The following is an 11,512-nucleotide window of genomic DNA, read 5'->3' as shown; positions in this document are numbered from 1 at the left end:
AGAATAAACATGAATTAATTGGAATTGTATCATAGAAATTTCGGGACCTGACAAAAACATAGGAATAAGAAGATATAATATTCAATAAGACTTATTGAGGATTTATTCATATGTAGTGATGAATAGAAAATAGAGAAGAAGAGATTTTGAGACAAGTATGGGCTTAAATGGCGGCTTCAAAGCAGTGAAGCATATATTTTAGTAATTATCTTTGCCCTTAAATTGATTTATGATTTTAGAAACACTTTTGTTGATAACCAGCCTATTCATTCTAATTCAACTGATAATTCTTTGATAAATTTCTTGATACTCGGTTACGTGTTCCCAAATTGAAAAACTGCAATGTCAATATTTTGTTATAATTTTTGTATAAGTACATAGTCTAACTTTGAATTGTGGGATATTTGGATGAGAAAAAAAAAACGAAATATAAGTGAAAAATATATCATATATTAATCCACATAATTGCTCACAGTGAATGAAATCAATACAATTGTACTAAAATTTCTGTACCATTTCCTCCTTTGAAGGAAGGGGTTACATATATAATTATATTAAATTTAACAACAATCATAATGACTAATATACAGAGAAGCATTTCGTATTTACGAAAATATTTAGTCATACATTCGAGAGACCATATAAATTGATATGACTTAGGTATTTCTACATACAGAGCAGTACTAGACCCAGAAAATCTAAATTTTATTTAACCACATAACAATAAACAAATACTGATTCGTTTATAAAATAAATAGCTAAAATGAAATAGGTACTTTTTGGCATATTACGCAAATATTTTCAATAATCATAGTTACTTGAAATAAATGTTATTGGTAACTTCACGCCGTGAAAATATTGCTGCAAACAGGAAACATCCGCATTACATAATACATTAGGAGATAAATTGAGCTCTTTCAGAAAAATTCATTTAATCTCACCAATGCTGCACCCATATTCCTCATATTATGTGCTAGGAACTATAACATAGTCAATTCCATACTGTACATAGCCAAGGATATTCATAGAAAGACAATGCGATAACTTAATTTTCAGGTTCCAAAGTTTTGAAACAATATGAAGAAAACGAAGATTTTACAAGGAAAATCCCATCCAAGAACGCAAAGAGTATGAAACAACGACCGCTTTTTGATACTCTAAATCGTACGTTAACATCAACGCATCTAAAAATGAGCTACAAAACGTAAGATAAACTAATGTGAGTTCAAAAACGGCCAGAAGACGATTAAAACAATTAGATTTCGAGCCAAGACGTTCTGCTAATGTTCCTCATTTCCTACAAAAACGCAAGATTTTGGAAAAATATTATGTTTACTTACTTTACCTTCAGTCTCTGAAGACGATAACATGGTTATCGAAACGTGCATCAGGCAGTGTAATTTTGAATATTGGTAATGTAAGCAGTGACTCAATATGAAGAGAAAATGAGAAAATGCCATTTTGCCGTCTTCCTATCAAAATAGAATTAACTCCTATAAAAGACTAAATTAACAGAATATACTTAATATATTGCGGTTGTAGTGTATATATATATATATATATATATATATATATATATATATATATATATATATATATATATATATATATATATATATATAAATGCGTCTAAATGTTCTTGATCAATATAAATACGCAAATTGTCAGCAGTGTCAATATCATATTTTGATAAAGACTTAAAGAAAAGTCGAAACGTCAAAATTCATCTTTCTTTTAAAAATTATTTAAAAAAACTAATTTTGTAAAAGAAGAGACCTAAAATCAAAAACTTTTATATATACAGTATTATGTTGCCACAAATGAATTTCAAATGGATATATTATTCAAATTGGTTACTTGAATATTTTCTCATCATTATACTTCTACTTTAATGCAATCTGTAATAAGGTCTATAGTGATTAAAGATATGAGATGTAAAAATATGATGTTTATATTTAATTTTTTGAAAGCTTTGTCATTTATAGTAAAGGCACTCAGTTCAGCATGGGGAAATTGGCAATACCATTCAAAAAGTCACTTAGAAATAAATGAATTTTCACTGGTTTTATGATATCAATTGAAAATTTCGTAATTAAATATTACCCTATAAGTACCGTTCATATTGGCGGGCGAGCCCCATAATGTAGTTTAGGACTTAGCGACCAAGAATAGTTATTCATGTAGTCGCAACAACTTGGTTCAAATAAACAACTCAAACAGAAGAAAGTAATTAGAATCAGCTGAATTGTGAAAGATACTTTGAAGAAACGTCTAAACCATGACTTTCCGTTGGGATTCCTTTCGGGATCGCTATCTGGATCTCCGGGTGCCGTTTTAAATACACGCAAGGCTGCTTCTTCTTCCGGAACAGATCTACAACAAAGTAAGTCACATTAATAGAAATTCTTATTATATTTTTCTAATCAAGACCTAACATACTCACTTCTATCCCTCCCTGTCTATTATCTTCTCTCTCTCTCGTCTCTTTATCATCTATCTTCTTTCTCGCCTCTCTCTCTCTCTCTTTCTCTTTCTCTCCACAAGCACATATACATTCTTACTCTCAAATATTACAGAGTTTATATATTTTATATTCCAAACAATATTTGGACCCACAGTAACAGAAAATTTTTTTCGAGAAAATGTTTATCATAGAGTAGATCTCAAAAGAATCCTTGTTTAAACTTGCCTTGCCTTCTTACCTCAATTTATCAACAAAGCTTCCTGAACATGCTGAGGTACGTGCAATAAGAGATCTGCATTGAAGCTGTAATGATTTTAAATCTTCTTCAGCTGCTGACAATTTTTCTCTCATCATCAATCGAGCTTTAGAGTCCGGTGGTAAACCGATCTCTAATTGTCGAACTAAACGCCGAATAGCGGCCAACCTTCGTTGTCTCTCACCGATCTCTTGTTCGGATCCTTCGTCGGATATACCACTATCGGAGAATGACCCCTCCATCAAAATGTCTTGTATGGGCTGAGTGATCTGAAATTGAATACAAATATTCGATTTTGAAATCGCTCACCAATTTCTTTATCATTATTAAAATTACTCATACTTATTTATACGTTTATGTAATATTAAACTGGTTTTAAAATATTTAGTTCAGTATTTAGTATTTATTATTATTTTATAATATACTCGACAAGTAATATTCTATTCTGTCGAAAAGCAGTTTTTCCGTTTCTAATATTTTGTTTCGATGCGACATCGATGGGTTAAGTTCATACGAAAAGCTATAGAACAGCTATGCCGACGAGAGCAGCATCATCTGAAACTATTTAGTATGCGACGCGGCACTTTTCATTACCGTAGCAGAGTGTCGGCCATTTCATCCCGCTACCGCCCCATGATGCCGTCGAATTTTCTTTCTATGTGAAACTTGAAACCTCAAGCTATGGAGTGTAGAGAAGGAGTAACATCTCTTATGGACGGTACGTTTAAAATATGGTCTGAATTCTGTAGGGATAATACGTGGCGCTGATTGTACTATGGGATTGAGATCTGAAGTTAAACACTTACTATATCTGAAACTAGCTTCAGATTCTATAAACTAACGAAAACAGAATATTATGTAGGTGGTGAAAAGAATTAAACAACGTTTAAAAGTATTAAAAAATAGTAAAAAAAGAATACAAAAAATCATTATGAAAACTTATGTATATAAGTGGTTCTTTAAAAGATCGTGGAAGTCGTTCATCTCAAAATATAAAACAAGCAGTCTCTTTGGAATACCAAAGGTAAGTCATGTTTGAATCTATTAGAAAGCAAAATTCATTCAAAATTGATATTTTTATATGACTATAACTATTATATTAGTTACTAATGAAGTTCAATATTTTATTTTTATGAACCGAAATATTTTTTTTATTATTCTATTATTTTTATTGATCTAATTATGTCGCTATAATTATTATATTAGTTACGGATAAAATTCAATATTTTATTTTAATCAACCAAAATGTTTTTTTTATACTATTTCATTATTGTTACATGATTCTACTTTTTTTCATATTATAATATGAAAAAATATATATAATATATATGTATTATCTAAACCAAATAAATAGCTAAATAATAAAGTTAATTTAACGAGATTCTGTTTTGTTAATCGTTTCATTATTTTAATACTACTAATTTCATTATCACGGTGCATTATTTAAAGCATTACTATACAGTTATTTTCAAATCAGCGCGTAAAATTCAAGCGAATACCCTCTATAATCAGCGACACCTATTTTCCCATCAAAAATCAGCTCATTTTTAACCCAGAGATGTTCCTCCTTCTCTACACTCCATACTTCAAGCGCTACTACGGCAGAAACTTTAAATCAGACGCGTAGTGAAATAAATCCCCGAAGGATGAATGAAATATCGCTAGCAAGATATCAGAAAACTACAAATTTAGTTATACTCGAACAAAACTAAATGGTATTATATCTCCAAGCAAATTTTTTCAAATAATTTATCAGCCAAATAATTAATAGTCCGAAGCCCTAACCTTCTTCCTTACATTAGAAATAACTCATGCAAAAGTCAAACTCGTACTTGTTTACTGAAAGTTTGCAGAGCAGTATTGGAATTTTTTTTCACATTGCAGAATCCGATCCAATTGATTGAAAAATATTGGCCGGTAGGTCCTTTATAAACTTGGGAATTCGAAGGACAACAAAGACCGTAGCGAAGCGCCCACTTGTTAAGGTTGAATCCTTAAGAGACTGCGCCTAAACCTCCGAACATCGGATTGTTAATTTGAAAAATATTACTATCGGAATCAATCTAAATTTTTAAGCTATAAATTGAAGAAAATTCTTGAATAAATACTTATTGGACGCTATACCGTCTGCAAAAAAATCTGCCACATAAAATGTAAATTACGAGGGTTGCTCCTCAAGTTTTGAGATAGACAAATAAAAACAAACATTTATAATTGGATATGGCTTTATTTTTTTCCAAAATATTCTCCATTAAGATCAATATACTTTTGCATGTGTGTGAACCAATTATTGAAGGAAGTATTTTTTCCATTCCGATTGAGGTACCTCTAAAACATGTGATTCGAACGCATCAACCGCTTCTTCGTGTGTAGAAAAACGTTAACCTCTCAATTTATTTTTGTTCTGCGAAATTAAGAAGAAATATTTGGGTACCAAACAAGTACTGTACGGGGAATGACCCATCAATTCGAAATTTGGACTGTTCAAAAATGTTTTTTTTTTGAACGGATGTGTGAAAGCTCGCACTGTCGTGGTGGAGAATGATTCGTCTTCCGCCATTGGTTCCCATGATTTTTTCGATCACTTCCGGCAAACAAATGCTGGTGTACCATTCAGTATTGAAGTTTCCACGTTGCTCTGATGGAACGGTGACATGTCCAGAAAATTCAGGCGGCCATTTGCTGCGAAGTGGTTCGTTCGCGAACGACTTTTGTTGGATTTGACTCGCCTTATATACCCATACCGTCGATTGTAGGTTAGTTGTGGGTGACATGCGTAGGTCTATGTCGTCGATTGTCATGATCTTATAAACGTTTATTGAATTTTTTCAGCATTCCTTTGCTCCAATCAACACGGGCTTTTTGCGGTATCCAACGTGAACAAATCTTTTTAACAACCAAATTTTCATGCTGTATTGCAATGTATGCAAGTGGAACTAATGCCCAAGTATACATCAATCTCACGATATGTCGCATATGGCACAACAGCCGATTTTGGAACGACCTTCACGAAATTCATCCTGTTTCATGTATCTATAAACAACTCAAATAGTAATCGTATGAGTACAAGTTCTGAGTACGTTCACCATTAAAAATGACAAACTTTGTGACGGCAATGTCAGATTTGACATATTCACATCAGTGTTGCCATATCCCAAAACTCAAATAAATGAAAATTAATAGTAGTGCAACGAAAATTAACAACTTTACAAGTTATGATACATCCATAACCATCGACTTCTATATAGTTATAGAGTGGCTGTTCAATAGTACATCGAACGTTTCGGAAGCAATTTTTGGGGAATATTTGACGTTATTCATGTACACACTAATTGTCGCCTTAACTCATGTAACAAGGGGTTCGGTTTTATAAATATTGTTCTTTAAATAATCCATAAAAGGAACTCCAAGTTGCGCTAAATCGAGACATCTCACAGATCATTCAATATAGACTCTCCATCAAATCCATTGATAAAGGCTTCTCTCAAGTCATAACACTATTTTCATAATTCTTTTTTCAATTAGATACTGACCATAAATTTTCTCGCAAGCTTCAGTACGAATGACTAATGAAGTTGCTGTAGAATTAATCTCGACTCGTTAACTAATAAAATATACCATTATAGGTTGTATTCCCAAAATACTTAAATTTATCAGTTAATAACAATGTTAAACAACTGTAGTATCTAATTTTTTGAAAATATTTGATTTTATGAATTTTTGAAAATTAAATTGATTGAGAATTGAGAAAACTCATTGATGATAATTATGTCTGAATACTCTATCAAGATGACTTCTAGATAAAATTTATTATTGAAAATGTAGACCTACCATAAGCAATTATAGAATTGAGTCTTGTGAAAAACTGTCGCAGGAAAGAAATGCAGCCCCAAACATAATTTTTAAACGCTTTCTACGACAATAAATGTATAAATCGAAAATGTAAAGTATTGTCATAATATTTATGTTTAGTTTTTAGTATCGCTAGTCAAACAATTGTATATCCTCCAATATAAAACATTAACTAATAACTAAAGAGGAAACAAAATGTACATATTAGTACATGTGAGTATTTTTAATTAGTCTACTAATTAGTACTAAAAGTAGTTTTATTAGAGTCTTCACATGAATAGAAACCAAAAAATTTCATTTTCATGGTTTAGTTTCGCGAAACTTGAGCCAATAAAGTTGTCTTTATACCCTTATGGTTTAAGGTCGTACATAAATATTTGTGGTCGGAAGGTCCTAGTGAAAATCGTCAGTAATAATCTGGGTATATCCCGTGTAGAACATTCTGGATACGTGACCAGACATCGAAAGGAAGACTATTAACGATCCGGAAACGGAGGCATTACGTTGGTCAGAACCCATTCGCGCGTCGTCGCACACTCGCATCGTACGCAACTCTCGACCATCATTGTTATATTGCATACAGGAAGATCAACATAAACTATGAAGATCATTTTAAAATTAAAATAATAATAAATCTCAGTTTATCTAATCTAATGTTATAGATTACCAGAAAATTTCGGGAATAATACTCAAAAATGAAAGGAAAAATTTGTGTGTATACGTAGTCAAGGAAATACTTCAAAGTTTTCAATTAAACGGTTCACTTAATTAGACATTTATCTTATCCATTTATATTCTTACATTATATTTTGAATTCTAATTTCAGACCCTGTAATGAATTATCAACACCTTAAATTATTTTTTTATACGTTTATACGTTCAAACTACCAACATAACATGAAGTTGAATGGAATTAAGAAACTTGTAATAAATATCACAAAATACTTACTGATGTAGTAGATTCTGACAATAATTTCGCAACCTCTCGAACTGTGGAAGCGGTCTTAACGGTAAAAGTTCCATTTGTCAAACAGGAGTTAAGGACCTGAATCGTTTTCTCGTCCTTTTTTAGATCGTTTTGGAGTTGTTCTAACCTTGATTCCAGTGTTCTCCACACCGGCAACAGGCTTTTCAGCTGGCATAATTCATCAGTAAGACTATAAAAAGATATATTGATGTGTGTGGGGCGCTTTATGTCGATTTATTGAGAAAAAAGGTAATAATTATTTGAATAGCATCCAGTTTAAGTGATACAGGTCTGCTGTGTTAATAAAAACATTTATAGAAGATAATATAAACAAGTAGCAGAAACAATCATTACACAAGGTATCTATTTGTTTTTCTAGATTAGAACAAAATAATTCAGAATATCATGAAAACTAAGTTGTTTTTCATTTTAAGCTTTTTTGTTATTGTTCTCACAATCATACTATCAACTGTTCTTGAAAAATATGAGGTGAAATTATAAATAGAATATCATAATTAACTTTCTCAAATAATCCAGTCCATCAACATTTTTGAGAAAAATTATTTAAGATGGACACAAAGACGTGCCTTGAAAAGAAATGCTATTCAATTTAAAAAAAATATATGTATGCATGGATGTGGATATCAAGATGTGATCTTGCCATAGAACTGGAAAAATTATATGATGAAAAACAACCACTCTAGATAAAATTAATGAGAAAAATGTTTCTGATGTGAGTGAGGACTAACATCATACATATACGGATGAAGAGTATGAAATTTAACTTGAATCTTAATACTTTATTAATTAATATTTCACTAAATTGAAATCTAAAACACCAAAAAACAAAAAAAGTTATATTATATATCAAGTGCCTTGTGACGCTGTCTACATAGGGCAGACATCTCAGTATTTAAAAAATAGTCTAAGAAGATAAAAAAATAGAACCGTATTAACGAACCATGAAATATCAAAAAATATAAATTCAATTATAAAGATTTAAAAATTCTTGAAACGGAATCTAATAGACGAAAAAGAGAATTTTTAGAAATAGTTCACATTCATAAGAAGAAGATCAAGGTGATATAAATACGTAAATTGTCAGTGTGAATATCATATTATTATGAAGATTTAAAGAAAAGTCAATTTTTATCTATTTAAAAATTATTTAAAAAACTAATTTTTAAACAGAAAAGACCTAAAGGCTTTAGGTCTCTTTTTATGCTAAAATCAAGAACATTACTTACCAGGTACGTGCGTTGTCGAACATTTCGTACAATTCTGAAACTTCTGCTTTCAAAGTAGTCCCGCTAAATTCTTCGGAATCTTGATTATCTAGAGAGTACCGATGAACCAAAGCGTTAAGAGAGGCAAGATTTGAACCATGTTCTAACAGAGTTTCTAACAGTTTCTACAACAAAAACAAAACGGTTACCTCCATCTTAAAATTTTTGTATGAAATTATAGTTCATATTTATGTTCATTAACTTAACAGAAAGTATTTTGTGATACACATATCAAGATAACGCCCGATACACGAAATACATCAGTGTGTAGCACACTGTCAAACGTACTCTATATTTCGAATACATATAAGGATAGAAATATGAAGTCACGTCACTTATTTATAGGTGGATTCAAATTGACACCCTGTAGAAGTAAGCTATGTGTCTACAAACATCATACTGTAAAAGTAGACCCAAAATACATATAAATTTTGGAAACGCAACCTTGCAATTGGTGAGAACGCAACACTCTTGAAGCGATAAGACATACGAAGACAGACAGAATAAGGGCCAGATAAGAAAAATGTAATATTCAAAATTCCACTGGAAACAGTAAAAACCCTATGCGTTAACCTATGTTCTTATTACAAAACCATGAATTAGATAGTGATTGTTCAAAACATCAATTCCAAAATAATTCAAACTCTGAGAAAAAAACTATACTTATTCAACACAATAATTAAAAAATATCTATAACTGAGATCAGGATATTGTAGATAATAATTTTGGAATTAGAATAAACGAACTCACAACAAAGGCATAGCATTTACTGCATAAACATTTTCTGCATAAAGCCGAAACAAATATAGAAATTAAAAATCTATTTATATTTTTACTGGAGAATTTACTGGAAATTTATTTTCAAAAATTAATATTGTTGGTGTAGCCAATTTCTTAAAAACTACAATAATGCAAAATGTTATTTTACTAACAAATTGATCAACACTATGGAGGTAATTCAAAATTTATATCTCTATTTTGTAAATTTCAATGCAACTACAAATAATTTGATAGATGGCTGCTACATATTTTTGAGTTGTAAAAACAAAGGAAAAATTAATGGTTGGTTGAAACAGATTTTTATTTTGATTTTGATATTCATGATGTAGGTGATCAATGTCAATATCATATTTTGATAAAGACTTCAAGTAATCGAAATGTTACATTTTTATTTGCCTTTCAAATCTAATATAAAAAAAGCTGATTTTAAAACCCAAGAGTCTTAAAATCAAGACGATACAATAAAATTCGTTTCTTTTATAATTTTATATATATATATATATATATATATATATATATATATATATATATATATATATAGTAAGTATAGTAAGAGTTTGTCAATACTAAAATGTGGTTGTGGTGCGGTCTACAATCATAAATTTGAGTAATTTATATACATGCCGAAGCGAACATCTCGAGCCGGGCATGTATAGATGACCATCTTGGAACTGTTACTTGAACCGAAGGGCATTTTACTATTCCTTGGGGACTCCTATCTGCCCTACGGCAGAGTAACTCGCTCTGTTGCAAGCGTCTGCAACTATATACCGAAATACATAAAGTGAAAGACGTTTGCATTTCACATATTCTTTATGACTAGACGAATTTTCTTACTTACAGATAAACAGCATGAAAAGGGTGAGTTTTCATTTATACCAGATATATATTATGTTGCAAATAATCATAAAATATGATAAGAAATATTCTAACGTTCTTAATGGAAGTATCCTGCTATTAAATTGGAAGTATTACATTCGCTTCATATGCGAAATTATACTTCAATAATTAAGTAATATTATCAATTGTTTGGTAATGAACAGCTAATTAACGATACCTGATATTCCAGATATCTTCGGGACAGATTCTGTTTTAGTATTCTTCATCTCTAAGAATAAGTACACCATTAGAATTATTATAAATTAATATTTTATTTCCTATAGCCTAGTGTGATGTTTAAATTATTCAATAAAATAATTTCATCATATATATCTATTGCGGAAATTATTATCATACAAATATTATTATAGTTATTCAGGGCCGGATTAAGTTAGAGGCTTGAGGGGGTTATATCCCCGGACCCCAGGTCCAAGAGGGCCCCATCATTTGGAAATCATTTTGTATTTTTTGATGTGTTGATACCACAAATCTAACGTATTGATATTTTGTGAATTTTTCCGGCTTTCCAAATTCCTTAAGGGGGGCCCCGTCATTATTTTAGCCCCGGGCCTTATAAATCTTAATCCGGCCCTGTAGTTAGTCTTTCAATATCCAAAAAAATTTCAAAACTCATGGCTATCATGGAAAAATTGAAACACTATTAACAACAATAGACCTAGTCTACGTCTTAAATAAATTGTTTATAATTATTTGAAATGGCACATAATTTGTTAAGACCTGTATAAATAGTTTTGACTATAATTGTTTATAAATTGTGAGTTTAATGATTCTAAAAAAAATCTCAAATGGAAATATTAATAAAACTCCTACTGCCATCTAGCAGACAGTTATTGAAATATATCTTCCGTTTCAAATAAGGTGTCTGTTTTATTCGATGTTTTCTACAAAATGCTAAATACGTTTTAACATATAAACTAAATATTTTATTAGATGGCGCTGAAATTCAGTAATATTCGAAAATAAAATTAGCTACAATTCCACTGAAAAACTATATATTTGATTGTTTC

At 30.6% G+C, this 11,512-nt stretch overlaps 1 protein-coding gene across 4 annotated transcripts in view; it reads right to left on the bottom strand.

Annotated features, from left to right (window-relative positions):
* Window positions 1-57: 57 nt before the first annotated feature.
* Window positions 58-11,512, bottom strand: part of LOC130451289 (uncharacterized) — a 111,135-nt gene continuing 99,680 nt past the window's right edge. For all 4 annotated transcript variants that reach the window (XM_056790220.1, XM_056790224.1, XM_056790223.1 and 1 more), the window contains 4 exons: window positions 8,787-8,950; window positions 7,522-7,729; window positions 2,703-2,989; window positions 58-2,373 (listed from right to left, as the gene is read on the bottom strand). In XM_056790220.1, coding sequence (XP_056646198.1) covers window positions 2,118-2,373; window positions 2,703-2,989; window positions 7,522-7,729; window positions 8,787-8,950 — 915 coding nt within the window. In that variant the 3' untranslated portion in view covers window positions 58-2,117. The remainder of the gene's footprint in view (window positions 2,374-2,702; window positions 2,990-7,521; window positions 7,730-8,786; window positions 8,951-11,512) is intronic.

The sequence above is a fragment of the Diorhabda sublineata genome, chromosome X (assembly GCF_026230105.1).
Source record: "Diorhabda sublineata isolate icDioSubl1.1 chromosome X, icDioSubl1.1, whole genome shotgun sequence".
In the NCBI taxonomy this organism is placed as follows: Eukaryota; Metazoa; Arthropoda; class Insecta; order Coleoptera; family Chrysomelidae; genus Diorhabda; species Diorhabda sublineata.
This window is presented reverse-complemented; position numbering and strand designations above follow the sequence as displayed.